This window comes from Neovison vison, chromosome 8 (assembly GCF_020171115.1).
Source record: "Neovison vison isolate M4711 chromosome 8, ASM_NN_V1, whole genome shotgun sequence".
Lineage (NCBI taxonomy): Eukaryota > Metazoa > Chordata > Mammalia > Carnivora > Mustelidae > Neogale > Neogale vison.
The window spans coordinates 52511627-52530190 of NC_058098.1; the positions used below are offsets into that span (position 1 = coordinate 52511627).

Here is an 18564-nt window from a genome sequence, read left to right on the forward strand (position 1 = left end):
GATGTTAATTTTTTTTAGTTCTGATAGATGTACCAGGTTATGTAAGATGTTAACATTTAGGGAAGCTGAGTGAAGGGTAGATGGAACTCTTCACTCTTATGTACAATAAAATTGTTTCAGGAGTGCCTGGCCAGCTCAGTCAGTAGAGCACACGACTCTTGATCTCAGGGTTGGGAGTTCAAGCCCCATACTGGGTGTGCAGGTGACTTAAGAGGAAGGAAAAAAAAAAAAAAAGTATAGTTGGTTTTTTTTTTGTTTTAATTAAAATTGTTTGAAAAAATAAAATCCTGATCCTCAGATTAACCAAATCAGGCTCCCTCAAAGAGGGAGGCCTAGATATCAGGTATCTGTATTTTTCAATTTGCCAGGTGATTCTAACATGCAGCTAAAGTTAAGAACCACTGTTCTGGAGAGAGATGATCATAAAACATGTTTCCCACCTGGGTTTGCTCTTAGAATTCCTTGAGAAGTTTCTAAGTGAGCATGCCCTTGTTCTTTGGCCTTCATTCCCACTGGTCCCAGATAAGGGACCCGAATTCCTCTGAGAAGCCTCTAGAAGTCCTCCTCCCTCCCTATCCAATCTGCAACGCTATGTCTCTGTGACGCCCCAGTTTCTACACAATTGAAGAACTGCAGGAGGTAAAAATGGGTAAACCAGAAAGAAAACATAAATGCCTTCTTGTTCCCAATCCTCTAAAACCCTGTAGCTAAGAACAGCAAAAAAAAAAGCAAAGAGCTGAAATGTTACAGATACAAGAAAAACGATGGGGTTTTTTTTGTTTTTAAAGGGGATGAGGCTCTACCTGCTCCACAACCCTTCCCCTCCTTGCTGCTCTCCATGGAGGCCTAGGAAGGAGGTACAAAGGAGGCCTAACGGTTGGCTATAGTCCCCGGGATCCAGCAACTGAGAGAGGGTTAGGAGCAGCACACCCCGTCGTCCTACGTGTGACCTCTCTTCTTCAAACACAAAAAGGACAATACTGTTAGTGGCAACTAAGTAAGAAAGGCAGAGAAGCAGAAGGAGCAGGCCTCCTCAGGGCCACTGGGGGCCAGCTTGCTCACTTGGGGCTCTGAGCGCAGAGCTCAGAGAAGCAACCTCCACAGGAGGGAGCAAGGCAGTGGGACATACTGGTGGGTCACTGAGCTTCGAGGTTTGGCACATGGGACAGGCTGGGGCACGTGCTTGGAAACATGGCATTGTAAGGGAAACCAAATAGTTCACTGTGGCCAAGGATGTGAACCCCCAGCCCAAACTAGTGCCCCTGGTTTGCTCAGAAAGTGCTGCCGGCAGCAGAAGGCTGGCAAATTAAAGGCGAAGTGAGTACAGGTCACAGCCACATAAAGGCAGTAATCGTGCACTCACATCATGGCTTGGCCCAGAGAGGTATAAATACACTGCACTGTCACGGGGAGAAAGCTGGGTCCTGGGGACCAGAGAGGATGGTGTCCTTTTCATTCCCATTCAGAAGCAGGCCTGGAGGGCTGTGCCCCAACTGACCCCCATTTCCTAAAGGAGGGCAGGACTGCTGAAGGCTCCCGGCACTTAAGTCTGGTTCTGAGGACAGCCCAGGACCCACATCTATAAGGGCCATCTAAAACGTGGCCTGGAGGGGATGGGGACAGGCTGACAGAAAGCTACTCCTCGGCTCTCCAGTTCCCCACGTGCTTGTCCATTCCCCAGACCTGGGGCTGCTTGGCAAGCAGTTAAACCCCTGGGTTCCGCCCAGGGCTCTCCTCCGCTGGAAGGCCGGGTCTGCTGTGGTGCGGCCCTAGAGGAGAGAGGAAAAGGAGAATTAATATCAAAGCCAGTGAAGGGAGCAGGTCCCATCCAAACCAAGTATCAAAATTCTCTTCAGGACAGGAAGGGGCTGGCAAGGCGGAGGAGCCACAGGACACCTCAGTGCCAAGGCAGAGCTGGGAGTGAGCAGGCAGGAAAGTGGGCAGGCTAACTCCACCTCCCAAGAGAAAACCACTGGGAGGAGGAGGGCTACATCGGCGAGAGAGGTGGGAAAGCAGGCCGGGGGTTTCTGCTCACAGCAGGCCATAAGGCTGGGTGAAAGAAGCCTGCCTGGGACACAAAAGGCCCTGCCCCAAAGGAAGCTGTAGTTTCCACCACTGAGCAGGTTCTTTCTGCTCAGTGACCTCGCCTGTCTTTTAGCAAATGAGAAGGAAAGCAGCAATGAAGGACAGGAAGGGCCCCCTCTCTCCACCCACCCCGGGAGAAACACCTCCCTGTCTGGGGGCAGCAGTGTCCAGGGCCCCTCCCGGCAGCTACAGGGATGGGGAAGGAAAGCAAAGGAAAGGGAAAGGGAAGATATTTACCTTGGGTGTTTTCTGAAAACAAAAAATGCTCACTAGTCCACAGTCAATTATCAACTGCAGTTTCCAAATGTGCCAAAGAGGGAAAGGTCTACGGGGAAGGCTAGAGAGAGCAGAGGGGAGAGAGACAAGAGGAGACCAGCTGTGCAGCTGCGCCGGCAGGGCAGCTCGGCTTGGGCAACCCCGCAGGCTGCTGGAGAGGGGCAGGCGGGGGCCGGACAGGTGTGTCCCCTGTGGCCCGAGGCTCGGAACCAGAGGGAGCAGGTAGCGCAGCATCTGGAGTGGACTCTCCCTTGGAAATCAGTTCTGGGAATGGTCATTGTGCAGGAGCTATGCTGAGTCTGACATGATGGGCCAGGGGTCCAGGAACCTTCTGCAAAGGGCCTACATTTTTAGGTTTTGTAGGTCTCCATCCCTGTGGCAACAAGTCCGCTCCACAGCTGCAGCCAAAGGCAGCTATATAGAATCCATAAACAACCGGCCAGTCTACCCATCCCGGCTGCAGGAGTTAAAAATTTCCCAAGCATCTCAATAAAGGCATTTCTCTGCCAACAAATCCAGTGCCCAAGTCAGTCAGGGGTGGTTCCGACCCACAGCGTTCCTGGCGATATCACAAGCGCAGCGGCATGAAGCCCTCCTGGGGGCAGCAGGGGCCACCAACCACAGATGAGCCACTGACATGAAGACCCTCTCGGCGGTGGCCGCCGAGCACAGATGAGCCGCAGCAGGGCCTCAGAGGGCTGAGGCGGGAAGGGGGAGGACGGCAGGCCAGCCGCATGGGGGATAAATATCCGGTCTCGAATGGGGGAAAACCAACATCCTGACAAAAGAATGAGATGGCAGTGCACTATGCTCAGCATAATGGCCTCGGAGAAACGTCACTGGCGAGGACACCACCGGCCCCGTGCAAAGCGGGTAAGCCATTGCAGAGAGGCAAAGGACCCACAGGGCCAATGCAGGTCACGCGTCTACCCCCCGCCTCCAGAGAGCAGAGCGCTCCCATGAAATCCTGTGTAAGCCAGCACAGCATAAAGCAAAGAAACAATTACCATTTCATAAAGCAAAACTCCTCTTCGGAGTTCTTTCAGTTAGTGAAAATGGGCACCAACCTAAGACTTTTGTAAAAGCAAAATGGTGTAAAGAGAGCTTTAGGGGACACCTGTGTTTCCTCAGAGAACTGCCCAATGAACGGCTGAAGCCCAAAAAGGACCTTAAAAAACTGCGTGTATAATAAAGGACAAAATGATGGAAAAAAACATCATTCTTAGATTTTAAGTGTATACCTTGAATAGAACACATACAGTCTGAATAAGCAGATGAAGGCAGAAAAGATTCACATTGAAAAAAGACAAAACCGGGGCGCCTGGGTGGCTCAGTGGGTTAAAGCCTCTGCCTTCAGCTCAGGTCATGATTCCAGGGTCCTGGGATCGAGCCCCGCATCGGGCTCTCTGCTCGGCAGGGAGCCTGCTTCTTCCTCTCTCTCTCTGCCTACCTGTGATCTCGGTCTGTCAAATAAATAAATAAAATCTTAAAAAAAAAAAAAGAAAGAAAGAAAGAAAGAAAGAAAAAACAAAACTAAACACTCACATTTTGAAAAAACAAAAATATACTGACTTTTGAGACCCACGTCTAAAGTGACGGTGTAAGTGGCATCTCACAACAGAACATCACAGCAGGTAAATACAGACCCGTGATCAGTCCTAAAACACAGAACACCCCTTCTCAGTACACACTCACTGAGAAGGCCCAGATCCAGAGCTGGAGCAGCATGCCTCAAGCTGGGGCCCCCTTTCGCTGGCGCAGAGATGGAGCGCTCAGGAGCTGAGCCACTCGCAGGCCTGCGGCGGGGTTCCTGTCCCTCGCACCTGCGTTATCTCCTCTCAGAAAGCAGGCATCACAAAAACACGTTCGTGTTCTCAAGGGTGGGTCTAAGTAACCAAACCCGATGTCTGTGTCCCTGTGACACACCAATGCCCAGAGGCCAAGGGCATGCACAGGATCCAAGCCAGGGTGCCCAGGTCTCTCTCTGCTCCTTATTCTTCATCTGTAAAATGGGTCTAACAACTACCACCTCTGAAAATGGAGAAGTTGTCTTAGACGAGTGAGGACGAGCGAAGCTCCTAGCGTGTTGCCAGGGAGAGCTAGTGTTCAAGGGAGTTCGGTGTCCCCACTTCAGAGTGCCCAGGGCAGCCGGCAGCCTGCAGCTCCTTCCACAGCCTCTCTGGAAGCCCCACCCACTCCCCCAGGACCACCCAGCCTTCAAGTGAATCTCTGACCCCAACTTAGAAGCTCAATCAGAATAAAAGTACCTTCCTGAGTAACAAGGCAACCTGAACTTTTTAGCACTCCTACCCGAAGCCCACTCTCCACAGGCTCCTTTTTATTTTCCCTCCTTATAATCTATAAGGCAGGGTTTGCTAGTCCATGCCTCACCCCACATTACAAAGTCTATTTCTTCCAAGGTGGTATCCGGCTCACAGTGGAACCCGAGATGTGAAGGACAGGCCTTGTATGTTAGCTTGACCTGACCAAACACCTCAGCTGCTGCCCTTCTCAGCTCCTGGGATGGTGTCCGCCAGCCAGACACCTTCAGAGTCGGGCCCACTGGTGACCTACCCCCAAACCTAACTGACCAAGAGTGTCTGAACTTGATCTTATTCCCATCAGTACCTGTTCTCTAACTAAGGCAACCCATCCTAACAGTCCTCCAGAGAAAATGCTGACTGAACATACTTTCAATGCCAGCTGGTCTGTGGTGCAGTGTCACTGGAGCTACTAAGAACAATGAAAAGAGAAAAAGGGAAGGATGGGCAGAAAAGGGGACAAGGAAAGAGAAACACAAGGCAGAGTGGGGGCAGAGTGAGTGTGTGTGGGAGCGGCAAGGAGCGGCAAAGGACATGCCTGCCCTCTGGGCTGCCACACCGAGGGATGTGGCCTTGCGGGGCTCACCTGCTGCTGTGGCTGTCTTGTCCCCAAGGAGCCTGGTCTGGCTGCCTGGGATGACCTGGAGGTCTGTGTTCTCCGGGGACTGGGGCAGGCTCTGGGCTCGAGTAGCCAGGAGTGCATTGAGGTACTGCAGCCGCGTGACCTGGAGAACAGAAAGCATTCCCAGGCAGGTGCAACTCACGAAGCCAGGCGGAGAAAGTAAGGTCCAGGAAGGTCGCATTGTCTCCCTCCTGCCCATAAGCACCAGAACTAGGTGGGAGCATCACATTCGGCAGGATCAAGAAAAAAAGAAGAGCTTCAAGCCAGCTAAGGGCAGAGATGAGCAATCGAGCAGTGTCTTCAAGATCTCAAAAGGAAGCTGGGTGCACAGTCCCGGCGATGGGACTAGATTGCCAGAAGTCAGAGGGACTTCCTGGAGCCAAGGACGTCTGTCCCTCAGGGCAAGTAACAAGGTCTTGCTCTGGCAAGTCTCAGAAAGACTCAAGCAGAATTTACTCTTAATCCATACAAACTTGTAGCTGGCTGGTTTAGCCCCTTCGGGACACAAAGCTGGCTAACAGCCAGCACCAATGAGCAGCCCAGACAGTCACCTTAATGAGCTGCAGGTCAGAGAGGGCCCTCACGGTGTAGTCAGGACAGTACGCAGACAAGCAGGCACCGTCGGCTGGCTCGGGCGGCAGGTCGTGGCGGAGGGACTGGAGCGAGGACACCGGGGACTGGTGAACTGGCAGAAGGAACAATCAGTGACGTCTCTGGTGGGGACAACTGCACCATCTCGAAGATCCACCCCACAGATCCCTCTGCGAGGAAACATGGCTACAAGCACAGAAAAGGAGGGCAAGCAACCGAGACAGCCCCAAAACAAACACTGCCCCCTCCCTCGACACAGCCCAGACAGGAGAAAAGCCATCCCAGAGTCCTGGGCCCTGGGGAGCCAGGAAGGGCTGCAGCTTACCCGAGGATGGTGATGTCAGGGCAGACACTCCATAGTAGGTGAAGGCCCCATTCTCGAACTTCAGGCCCTCTTTCCCGATCTCCACCTCAACCCTGCCCTGGGAGGTGTAGGGAGAGGGAGGAAGGAGGGGCAGGGAGAGAAACAGATGTGGACAGATTACCTTGCCTGCCAGAAGAGAGCACAAGGAGAAAGCACCAACCCCAGTTATCCAGGGGGTGTGGATGGAGATGATCCCCCCTCTCAGACCCTCCCCTACTTTCTGAGCAAGTGGGGGGCTCCCGCATGGGCTGGCAGTTACCTGCAGGATGAGAATGAAGTAGTCCACCGGCTGGCTGCGCTGGTACAGGTAATGGTGAGCAGCTAGGCGGTTGCTCTCATCAAACCTCACTTCCTGGTTGACGCTGGGATGCTTCAGCAGGTGCAGCAGGACCTTCTCGGAGATCCGCAAGGGGCTGAACACATCCACCTCTGCCCCACGGTGGAAAAAAGGGACAGTGTCCATTGGGCCCAGAGTGGCCTGCATGACTACACCCGACTCCTGCTGCCCCCAGCCAAGTCACCTCCCCAACACAAGAGTACTGGGCAGGCCACACTCCCTCAGGCCAAGGCTAGCTCCTGCTAGCCTAGCTCCTGCTCTCAGCCCTGTCATGAGGAGCTGCCCCCTCAGATGCCTGGAGACGCTGGTGGGGCTAGAGAGAAGCAAAGAAGTTCTCCAGGATACTCTCCTCCTTACTGGGAATGAGGGCCCTCGGTGTCTGCCCTCGGGGCCTCCTGACCCACTGGACGTGAGCAAGAAAGCAAAGGCTAACCCTTCACCCTCACCTTGGGACAGGAATTGCTGGGTGGCCAAGAGGAGCTGAGGTGAGATCTTCACTTTATATTCATCATCAGACACCTTGAACAGGGAGAAGTCCTCTTTCCGCCTGAGAGGGGCACTCAGAGGAGCGGGCTTCTTCCTCACGGCAGCGTCTCCTAGGATGGTGAGAAGGCCCACTGAGGCACAGCGTCCCTCCAATCAGCATGACCAAACGAAGGCATGGTGCCAAGGCCTGGGGGTTCTCAGTAGGGAAGGCAGCATCAGAGCCCAGGGATACAGCCTCGGTATGCTGCCTTGCTGGGCCCGGCGGCCACTCCCAGCACGGAGCAAACCTGGCATTCACGACAGAGGGCACGGGCCTTTACTCCAGCTATAGCCTGAGGAAGTACGGGAAGGGACTGATCCTCTCCTCAGAGCTGGGAAAGTAAACACTGATAGGACAGCAGGGCTGCTTTAGAAAGAGCCACAGTTGGTCACGAGAAACCATGTCTTTGCAGATTATAGGGGCTACACAGCAGCAGGGGCTACACAGCAGCAGGTAACCTGACGTCCCCATGCCTATGGCAGTCTGAGGAGCCAAACTCAAGAGGCTGCATTTTGGGGACAGACTCTGGGCAAAGCAATTACTTGACAGTAAACAGAGGTGGGGGGGTTCTGCCCCAAGAGTGCACGTAAGGCCTGGGCCATCAAGCACGGGCTCTGTGTCTGCCCTGCACACCTTAGCCATCTTCCTAAGAGGCAGATACCTCTAAGGCACAATCACAGGCCCCAGGATGTTCAGTTTTGTTAAGACCATCTCAGCAGTAAAGAATGGAATTCTTTGAGGAGAGGCTGCTGCAATGTAGGAAAGAACATGAGAAAGCCAAAAGGCCAAGGAAGAGGAGAGCCTGGGAAAGGCCCATAAAGGGCAGAGGCCCCACCCACCAGGCCACTGCAGCTCTGCCTCCAGGCACAGATTGGGGGACCTCCTACAAAGAGGCCATGCTGGCCCCCTCCCTCGAATGACTGGCTAGGTAATAGCTCAGACTGGAGATCCAGCCTTGTTTCAACAACATGGAGACCTACTGTCCTCTGAGGTTGATGAACACCACACATCTCAGCAGGCTTGACAGACCAGTTGAGATGGAACAACACCAGGAGTCAAGACTCACGGTAGTCCTCAGACTCGTCCAGGATCTCAGACTTAATGATCTCCTCAATGACGTCCTCCAGGGTGACCAGGCCTAGCACCTCGTAGAAGGGGTCACCTTCACCCTCGTTGTTCACCTTCTGCACGATGGCCAGGTGGGACTTCCCTGGGGGAGAGGACACTCAGATTACAGCTGGCCGGGGGGCCTCCCATTTTGCTTAGTCCTGCCTGGTACAACCTCATCAGAATGACAGAAGCTGATGTCTGTGTTCCCACATGGTCCCACAAGGTACAAGGCACTAGTGAGATTCTCCCTAAGTTCTTACCTAAGACTCTCAACACACTCATGAGGATGAGCTTCCCTTTACACACAAGGACCCTCCATCTCAGGCACTGTGGTCAGCTGCACAAGGCCACCCAGGCAAGGGCAGCGTCATGTCAGCCTGGGTCCACAGGAACGCGATTTAGGTAAGGATGGTCCGACCAACCAGACGAGGGAGGGATGCGTGCACAAGGGCACTGACTCCAGAAGCATGGGCTCCCCTGGGACGGCCTAAATTGGGTGCAGGGGCAGAGGGGCCACCCAGTTCTGAAAGCTGTCCTTTATTTCCAGAAGCCTAGGTCTATGCAAGTCATCCAGGGGAAGACAACAAATGGTGAGCGACCAGTAAGAGCCCAGATGGTGTGGGAGGAAGAGCTGCAGCCTGGAGCTGTTCACTTTCCCCTCCTTCAGGTGAGCTTACTGTTTGTTTCCTTGTCTGATAAAGAAATAGAAGTCTGGGACGCCTGGGTGGCTCAGCGGGTTAAGTCGCTGCCTTCGGCTCAGGTCATGAACTCCCGAGTCCTCAGATCGAGCCCCGCATCGGGCTCTCTGCTCAGCGGGGAGCCTGCTTCCTCCTCTCTCTCTGCCTGCCTCTCTGCCTGCTTGTGATCTCTCTCAATAAATCTCTCTCAAATAAATAAAATAAAATCTTAAAAAAAAAAAAAAAAAAAGAAAGAAAGAAATAGAAATCTGAACAAAAGCCCAAGCTTCAGAATGCTGGGGAATGTTGAGAAAACTTCAAGAACTGACTTTGCTTTTCTTTTTTTTTTTTTTTTTAAAGATTTTATTTATTTATTTGACAGAGAGAGATCACAAGTAGGCAGAGAGGCAGGCAGAGAGAGAGAGGAGGAAGCAGGCTCCCTGCTGAGCAGAGAGCCCGATGCGGGACTCAATCCCAGGACCCTGAGATCATGACCTGAGCCGAAGGCAGCGGCTTAACCCACTGAGCCACCCAGGCGCCCGACTTTGCTTTTCATCTATAAAACTTTATACCCGCCCAAAAGAAACAGAATGGAAACCACATACACAATTTTAAATTTCAGAGTAGCCACATTAAAAAAAAAAAAGACACAACCGAAATTAACAACATATAATTAACTCTGTATAGCCCTCACTATCACTTTAACATGCAATCGATATAAAAATATTAGAACAGGGGCTCCTGGGTGGCTCAGTCAGTTAAGCATCCAATTCTTGATTGATTTCAGCTCTGTTCATTATCTTAGAGTTGCAAGGTCAAGCCCCACATCAGGTTCCACACTCAGTATGGGGTCTGCTTGAGATTCTCTTGCCTCTTCCCCTCCCCCTCCAGCTCTCTCTCTCTTCCTCTCTCAAATAAATAAAATCTAAAAAAATTAAAAATATTAAAACAGGGGCAGCTGCCTGGCTCAGCTGGTAGAGCATGCAACTCTTGATCTTGGGGTTGTAAGTTCAAGCTCCATATTGGATATAGAGATTACTTATAAATAAAATCTTTAAAAAATTAATTAATTTAAGAAATTTTTAAATTTTGGGGCGCATGGTGGCTCGGTTGGTGAAGCAACTGCCTTCAGCTCAGGTCATGATCCTGGAGTCCTGGGATGGAGTCCCACATCGGGCTCCAGTTCCATGGGGAGTCTGCTTCTCCCTCTGACTTTCTCCTCGCTCATGCGCTCTCTCGCTCTCTCTCTCAAATAAATAAATAAAAATAAAATATTAGGAGCGCCTGGGTGGTTCAGTGGGTTAAGGCCTCTGCCTTCGGCTCAGGTCATGGTCCCTGAGTCCTGGGATCGAGCCCCGCATCGGGCTGTCTGCTCAGTAGGGAGCCTGCTTTCCTTCTTCCCTCTGCCTGCCTCTCTGCCTGCTTGTGATCTCTGTCAAATAAATAAATAAATAAAATATTTTTAAAAACTTAAATTTAAACATATATTCCTTTTTTGTACTGTCTTTGAAGTCTGGTGTGTGTTAGGCACTGCTGGCACATCTCAGTTCAGCCCAGCTACCTTTTAACCCCATGTGGGCAGTGGCTGCTCAAAGGAGTTGTGCAGGTCTAGGATATGAACTCTGAGAAACTCATCTCAGCCATGCCCTTCATTATTAATGAAAAAGGTTTTGGGTAAAAGGAAGCCTGGTATCTGCTTCAAGAATCTTTTGGTAGGGGCGCCTGGGTAGCTCAGTGGGTTAAAGCCTCTGCCTTCAGCTCAGGTCATGATCCCAGGGTTCTAGGATCCAGGCCCACATCAGGCTCTCTGCTCCGTGGGGAGCTGCTTCCTCTTCTCTCTCTGCCTGCCTCTCTACCTACTTGTGATCTCTGTCTGTCAAATAAATAAATAAAATCTTAAAAAAAAAAATCTTTTGGTAAAGCGAAAAGTCAAGTTCACTCCTTTGGGTCAATTATACTTTATATTGCTTGGGTTTAGTTAGGGTGTAGTGAACTTGAGTTCAGAAACATAGCCTCTTGAAGTCTATCTGGCATGCTCGGCCTCATTCTTTCAGCATCCACGCCCCATGCTCCAGCATCAGATGCAGAAACACCTCTGCTCCAAATTAGGTAGAATGAAAATGTCCAGTCAACCAAAAGCTATTATTATTAATAGACCACTGGCCAAATGATCAAGAAAGGAATGAGGGAGGGGCGCCTGGCTGGCTCAGTTGGTGGAGCATGCAACTCTTGATCTCAGGGTCGTGAGTTCAAGCCCCATGCTGGGTGGAGGGATGACTTAAAAATAAAATCTTAGGGGTGCCTGGGTGGCTCAGTAGATTGGGCCTCTCTCTGCCTTTGGCTCAGGTCATGATCTCGAGGTCCTGGGATCAAGCCCCATATCTGGCTCTCTGCTCAGCGGGGAACCTGCTTCCCCTACTTTCTCTGCCTGCCTCTCTGCCTACTTGTGATTTCTCTCTATAAATCTTAAATATTTAAAAAAATAAATAAAATCTTAAAAAAAAAAAAAGGAATGAGGCTCTAGAAAAGAAAAAGAAAACATTTAATGTATTTCATCAAATTGAAGATGCTGTCAATTGTGAGGCACATCCTGATTGCAGAAATGCTGAAATGCAAAATGCAACACACCTCTGAACTGAAGAAATGTGGCACAAATGTGCCTACTGTGTGTTGGCCACTAAGTGCTGTATTCACTTAACAACTTACTGGGAAGGGACGCCTGGGTGGCGCAGTTGGTTGGACGACTGCCTTCGGCTCAGGGCGTGATCCTGGAGTCCCGGGATCGAGTCCCACATCAGGCTCCCAGCTCCATGGGGAGTCTGCTTCGCTCTCTGACCTTCTCCTCGCTCATGCTCTCTCTCACTGTCTCTCTCAAATAAATAAATAAAATCTTTAAAAAAAACTTACTGGGAAGAGAGTATTATTACCCCATTTACAGTCTGCTGAGAAAACTGAGGCTAAGAGAGCTTCAGTGACTCACCAAAGTGCAAAACCGAGATTTGAACCCAGGCAACAGGATCCTGAAATGCGTTTTTTTCTTTTCTAAGATGTTATTTATATTTTATTTATTTATTTGGTAGAGAAAGAGACCATGAGCAGGAGGGAGCAAGGGAGCAAGGGGAGGAGGAGAAGCAGCCCACACTAAGCAGGGACCTCCCCCAACACAAGACTGGATCCCAAGACCCTGGGATCATGACCTGAGCTGAAGCAGACGCTTAACTAACTAAGCCACCCAGGTGCCCTAAATCCATTCCCTTTTTTTTTTTTTTTTTTTTAAAAGATTTTATTTATTTATTTGACATAGAGAGACAGTGAGAGAGAGCATGAGCGAGGAGAAGGTCAGGGGGAGAAGCAGACTCCCCGTGGAGCTGGGAGCCTGATGCGGGACTCGATCCCAGGACTCCGGGATCATGACCTGAGCCGAAGGCAGTCGTCCAACCAACTGAGCCACCCAGGCCGTTCCTAAATCCATTCTCTTAACCCTCATATTTAACTCACCTTCACTGGAGAACAACAGACCAAATCTTAGGAGACCCTCCCTTCTGGGTGAGTTACATTGGGCTAGGGTACTGTCTCCAGCCCAGAGGCCCTTCTAAAGAAAGCACTGTTTTTCAGGATGCTCTAACATGTTCAGACAAAAATGAAAGGCAGAAATAACCGCACTGTCTTCCCCCTTTCCAGGAGAAAAAGGCCAGGGGTCCCCGAGAACTACCTGCTCATTCCTGCTGAGACAGAAGTACTAAATGAAGAACAGCAGCATTTCCAGATCCTTCCCACCCCTGGGTATCTGTGCTGGGAATGGCTCACACAGGCAGATGGGGCATCACTTCTGTGAGGACCAAGCCGACCCGCCATGTGATACTAATCTGTCAGACTGGATGAGGAAGGCTGAAGCTCAACATACAATTTTGGTCAGAATCTGGGAACCAAAGCCCAGGTTCTAGATGACCGTCTAAGGGCAGAGAGAATCCGTTTCAGCTGCATTCTTCCAGAATGCCAGCCCCTCAAGCAGGTTACCCTTAGAAGAAACTAACTTCTCCCCTGCTTTCAAACTTCTATAAAACAGGCACAAGTCTCTCAGTGACCTGCCACATGGGGTGAATGGATAACAGACGAAAACAGAGCCCCTCAAAGATCCCCCGACACAGTGGCCATGTGATTTCATCTCAAGACAGAATGTCTGAGGGGTCGAGACGGCAACCATGAAAAAGCAGGAGGGCTACACAAAGAACAGGCAGCTGGAGGGATTAAAATTTATTTCTCATCTGATGGGATACAATGCTCTGAAAACACACAGGCCCCTGGCTGGCTGACTGGAAACACCACAGGCCCCAGGATAGGTGCCTACAGCTCTCCCGGAGCACAGAGCCTCAGGTTCAGGGGCAGATTGTGCATCTTAACAGCATCAACCAGAAAGCCCTAAAAAAGCTCTACAGAGCTTTTTTTTTTTTTTTTAAGATTTTATTTATTTGTTAGATCACAAGTAGGCAGAGAGGTAGGCAGAGAGAGAGGAGGAAGCAGGCTCCCCACTGAGCAGAGAGCCCGATGCGGGGCTCGATCCCAAGACCCTGAGATCATGACCTGAGCCGAAGGCAGAGGCTTTAACCCACTGAGCCACCCAGGCGCCCCTCTACAGAGCTTTAATTCTAGTTAGCAGGCTCAAATGTACTCCTAAATTACACAGATGCTATAGAACTCTTCCACAATGCCTAAATTCTAGGATATTTGTAAAAATACAGATGGAGTTTAAATTCCTCTGCCTTTCTTTCATTAATTTATTTATTTGAGAGACAGTGAGAGAGAGAAAGCACAAGCAGGGGGGAGGAGGGAGGGAGAAGCAGACTCCCCACTGAGCAGGGAGCCTGATACAGGACTCGATCCCAGGACCTCGAGATCATGTCCTGAGCCAAAGGCAGATGCTTCACCTACTGAGCCACCCAGGTGCCCCCCATGTCCTTTCATTTTTTTGAAAGGGAGAAAAGTGCTAGGTTAACATTCCTCACAGCAGGTCTGACTCTTTTCAGAATCGCAGGGATCCTTTGGTTTCTGACAATTAACCTGATCTCAGGTGGTTTAAAGCAGAGATTCTGAAAGCATGCATCCTAATTCCTCCTTTGGTTGACTGTCCTTAAATATTCTCATGGTGGGCTGACAAAGACAGCAGGATTAAAAGCTTTAAAGAAAAGCTTTGGGGGGTGCCTGGGTGGCTCAGTGGGTTAAGCCGCTGCCTTCGGCTCAGGTCATGATCTCAGGATCCTGGGATCGAGGCCCGCATCAGGCTCTCTGCTCAGCAGGGAGCCTGCTTCCTCCTCTCTCTCTGCCTGCCTCTCTGCCTACTTGTGATTTCTCTGTCAAATAAATAAATAAAATCTTAAAAAAAAAAAAAAAAAAAAGAAAAGAAAAGCTTTGGGGACGCCTGTGTGGCTCAGTTGGTTAAGCGGCTGCCTTCGGCTCAGGTCATGATCCCAGCGTCCTGGGATTGAGTCCCACATCGGGCTCCTTGCTTGGCGGGGAGCCTGTTTCTCCCTCTGCCTCTGCTGCCACTCTGCCTGCCTGTGCTGGCATGCTCGCTCTCTCTCTCTCTCTGGCAAATAAATAAATAAAATCTTTAAAAAAGAAAAGAAAAGAAAAGCTTTATTTATTTACTGCAGCTCCAGAGTACGCACTCTTCCTGATAATGTTTGCCCAAAATATTCCATATCATCTCAGGCCTGCACACTAAGAGGCGCCTCACCAGAGAAGGGGCCTTTCCCAGACTATAGAGTTCTAAAACAGACAGTACTCTGAAGGGATGAAAGGCACAGGCCCTGGAATGATAGCTGCCAAGATGCCAAGACTCCAGCTTCAAGAAACTTAGAGGGCACCACCAACTCACACACTTGGCAGAGAGACGGGAAGGGAATAGATTTCTCAAACCTCAGGCGCCATAAAGGCTGCAATATCCCCTTTGTTCATAAGCAGAATGAAGAAAGGGGTTAGGCTAAAAAGGACTTTTATGAGGAAAAACTGGTACCTGCCAAAGGAGTGCACTGCAAAGAGAAGCAGAGAAAGGCTCCAGGATGTCAGAGGAAAGACGAAGCCAATCTGCCCCTGAGAATGACCCTCACTTGTCAGAGGGGGAGAAAGGTGAAAACTGAGGAGCTCCTCATTCAACCCTGGGGTTCCCCAGAGCTGCTCCAAGGGCACCCATCATCCCAGAACAAGAGGAGCCTAGAGGGTGGGCCTTCTCTCCCAACTGGTTCCAACTTGCCCATCTTAAACCGAAGAGCAAAGTGCCCCCCTCCAGCTGACCTCTCTCGTGTTTTCTCTCTCAAATAAAAAACAAAAACAAAAACACTTTAAAAAAAAGAGAGAGAGGCCCTGACAGACCTTCCTCATAGTCAGAAAAGGGAAGTTTAAAAAAAAAAAACAGAAACAAAAAAAAAAAATCACAAAAGATAAAGCAGAGACTAAATCAGCATCCATAAAGTTGTTTCTGATTAAATCAAAGTGAAAATGTCTTCTACACTTGCAGAAAATCAGGTATCATTCCTTCTTCTGTTATCAGCAAGGCAGCAGCCCACAAAAGACCTTAATAATGATCCTTGAAACGTCCCAGGCCCAGCTAATTTATTTATTTATTTATTTATTTTTTAAAGATTTTATTTATTTATTTGACGGACAGAGATTACAAGTAGGCAAGAGAGGCAGGCAGGGAGAGAGAGGAGGAAGCAGGCTCTCCTCAGAGCAGAGAGCCCGATGTGGGGCTTGATCCCAGGACCCTGGGATCATGACCTGAGCTGAAAGCAGAGGCTTTAACCCACTGAGCCACCCAGGTGCCCCAAGGCCCAGCTAATTTAATGTTATGTGTGCAGGTGAAAGCGACCAGGTGTCTAGAGACCATCCTCTTTAATGTTCTTTTAGTTTCTACTTACGAATTTAGACCTGTTACAAAGCCAAAGCCCACAAAAATGACCTTGAAGGAAAAAAACTGGTGGGTTAGGGTCAAGTGGACCTAGCACCCCAAGTTAGGCCTACCAGGGAAAGCGGAATTTTGCTTTCCACGGCGCTCTGAACGACAGCGTTTGAATATTTCAAAAGGGTCACTGAGAGCTGTGAGGCCAGCATCTAAGTACTCGGAGGAACCTCGGTAAGGATAAGACCCTTTCCTCAAAGTTTCCGTATGCCCCACCCTTTTTTCCAGCGGAGAACGCTGGCATTCGTGTCCCCTCCCCGATGTCCCGTTACCTCGTTTGAACTCCTCCAGGACAGCGTCCAGCTTGGTGTCGTTGAAGACGAAATGGAGCGGATGGTTGTAGAAGCGGGTGATGGTGCTGAGCGGCGTGCAGTCTTCGGGATCCACGAAGGCCAAGTCCTTGAGGTAAAGCATGTCCACGATGTTGGAGCGCTCCTCCTCATACACTGGGATGCGCGTGTGGCCGCTCTGCATGATACTGGCTAGGACGCCGAAGTCCAGCACGGCGCTGGCGTCCAGCATGAAGCAGTCCTCGAGCGGCGTGAGCACGTCCTCCACGGTCCGGCAACGCAGCACGCCCTTGCTGAGATCGCTGTAGGGGTCGCCGCCGCCGCGGGCCAGCTCCAGCACGCGCTCCCGCAGCCGCCCGGGCCGCGCAGCCAGCTCCAGCAATTGGCCCACGGGCAGCGCCACGGGAAGTGTCAGCAGCACCGCGAGGCGGCTGAGGAGCAGCGCGCGCGGCGCCAGCGCCAACGTCCAGCGCCCGCTCACAGCAGCCGGCACCACCTCGCCCACCAGGAACACGAGCCCTGCGCTGCCCAGCACGGCGGGCACGGCGCGCTGGCCGGCCGCGCGGTACAGCAGCACCGCCAGCGCCGCCTGCGCCAGACTGGCCAGTAGCAACAGCGCGCCCAGGGCGCAGCCGGCCCAGCGCCGCGCGGGCTCTAGGCGCCGCGCCGCCGCACGCTCAGCCTCCGAGCCGCTCTCGCGCAGCACCTGCACCTCGGCCGGCGCCAGCGCCAGCGCGCTCAGCTGCAGGCCCCGCGCCAGCGCCGCCAGCGCCAGCAGCCCCGCCGCCCCCAGGCCCAATGCCCAGGGCGGCGCCGCCTCCTCGGCTGCCGCGCCGCCTGGCTCCACGCGCACCGCCAGCAGCGCGGAATGCGGGCGCACGGCCTCGGCGCGCAGGCGCAGCAGCGCGCTCCACTCGCCCGCAGGGGCCACCGCCTCCTCGGCCGCCGACGCGTCCGGCTCCCCGCGCACCGCCAGCAGCGCCGAGTGCGGGCGCACGGCCTCGGCGCGCAGGCGCAGCAGTGCGCGCCACTCGCCCGTAGGGGCCACCGCCTCCTCGGACGCCGCGGCCGGCCCGCCCTCGGGGCAACCCGCCCCCTCGGGGGCCACCCAGGACCAGGAGCTGTTGGCCAAGCCGGAGCCGAAGAGGCGTAGGCGGAAGGTGGCCTCCCGTGCAGTCCGCACCTCTTCTCCGCGCTCCCACCCCACGTCCGCGGCTCCGTCCTCCTCCAGACAGACGCCCAACACTCGCGGGCCCGACGCCGCCTTTACGGCGGCGTTGCCCAGGCACAGCGCGGCGAGCAACCAGCCTAAAAGACCCGCCGCCGCCGCCATCGCCTGCTGCCCCCTCTCGGCCTCCCGCGCAGCCTACCCTCCGCCTCCCCCGAACCAATCGTCGCTAGCCCTGGCGCCTCCTCCGCCAATAGGCGGCGGACGGGGGCGGGCCCCAGGGTCGGACTAGGCTGCGCCGGGGAGTAAACAAGACGCGGCGCGATCCCGGGGCCGGCTGGGGGCGTGGGGCTCTCGGCCCGGCCGGGCTCAGCTGTGACTCCCAGGCGAGAGGGGGCCAGAGCCCGGACGCGCGGAGCGTCGAGTTGGGCGTCCAGTTTCCACAGGCCGTGCGGGCGAGCCTGGAGGCCGCACTTGTCCCTGAACCGGGGCGCGGAGCGGAGTGTTCCAGGCAGAGTGTTCAAGTGTGTGTCATGGACCGTTTCCTAGGAAAGGGCCCCGTGAGCCACTGGCATAGGCGCAAGGAGAGCTGAAACAACCGATGACCGGACGTTGGGAAGGTCAAGTTTCCTGAAGATTGTGCCCGACTGTGTCTGGGGACGTGAGACACAGCCCTTTGCCTTCATGGAACTTGCATTCCTGCCAGGGAGAACGATGGTAATGATGTAAACACGGGAAATCACTACCTCATTGGACCCTCATAGCTCCTTTTACAGGAAAAAAGCGAAGCATGACTTAGCACGGATGCAGGATTCCAACACGACCTGCCTGGTCACTATCTCAGCCACGTTAGCAGAGGGCAGCTGTGTCAGAAATTACTGTTACCTGGTCACTCCACTTCCAGCAGATAATCCTTGGGAAAAAATCTCCTCGGGAACAACAGGAACTATTCAAGAGGATCCTTACTGGAGAGTTAGTTTTAGAAGACAGTGTGGTTCATTGACAGGCTGAAATGTTTTTCACCCATCGTATATGATCTCTGTAAGATTGGAAGTAAATAGAAAAACCGAACAAGGCTTTTCTACAAGGATCCAGATTGTTTTTGTATTTTCTTTACATTTTTATGTATTTTCAAATCTCCTTACAAAAATAGACTTTTGATAAGGGTGCTCATATACAGGTCATTTAAGTTTTTCCTATGGAGTCTACGGAAATACATTTGCTAGGTCATGAAAAGAATAA

At 52.2% G+C, this 18564-nt stretch overlaps 1 protein-coding gene across 1 annotated transcript; it reads right to left on the reverse strand.

Moving 5' to 3' along the window:
• Positions 1 to 240: 240 nt before the first annotated feature.
• Positions 241 to 17487, reverse strand: CNNM3 (cyclin and CBS domain divalent metal cation transport mediator 3). The gene is made up of 8 exons (XM_044262216.1): positions 16137 to 17487; positions 8189 to 8332; positions 7043 to 7192; positions 6519 to 6688; positions 6221 to 6317; positions 5856 to 5989; positions 5269 to 5407; positions 241 to 1769 (listed from the first exon to the last, which is right to left on the reverse strand). Exons 1-8 carry the CDS (start codon positions 17485 to 17487, stop codon positions 1705 to 1707), a joined length of 2250 nt encoding a protein of 749 aa, XP_044118151.1. The 3' UTR covers positions 241 to 1704.
• Between the last annotated feature and the right edge of the window lie 1077 nt (positions 17488 to 18564).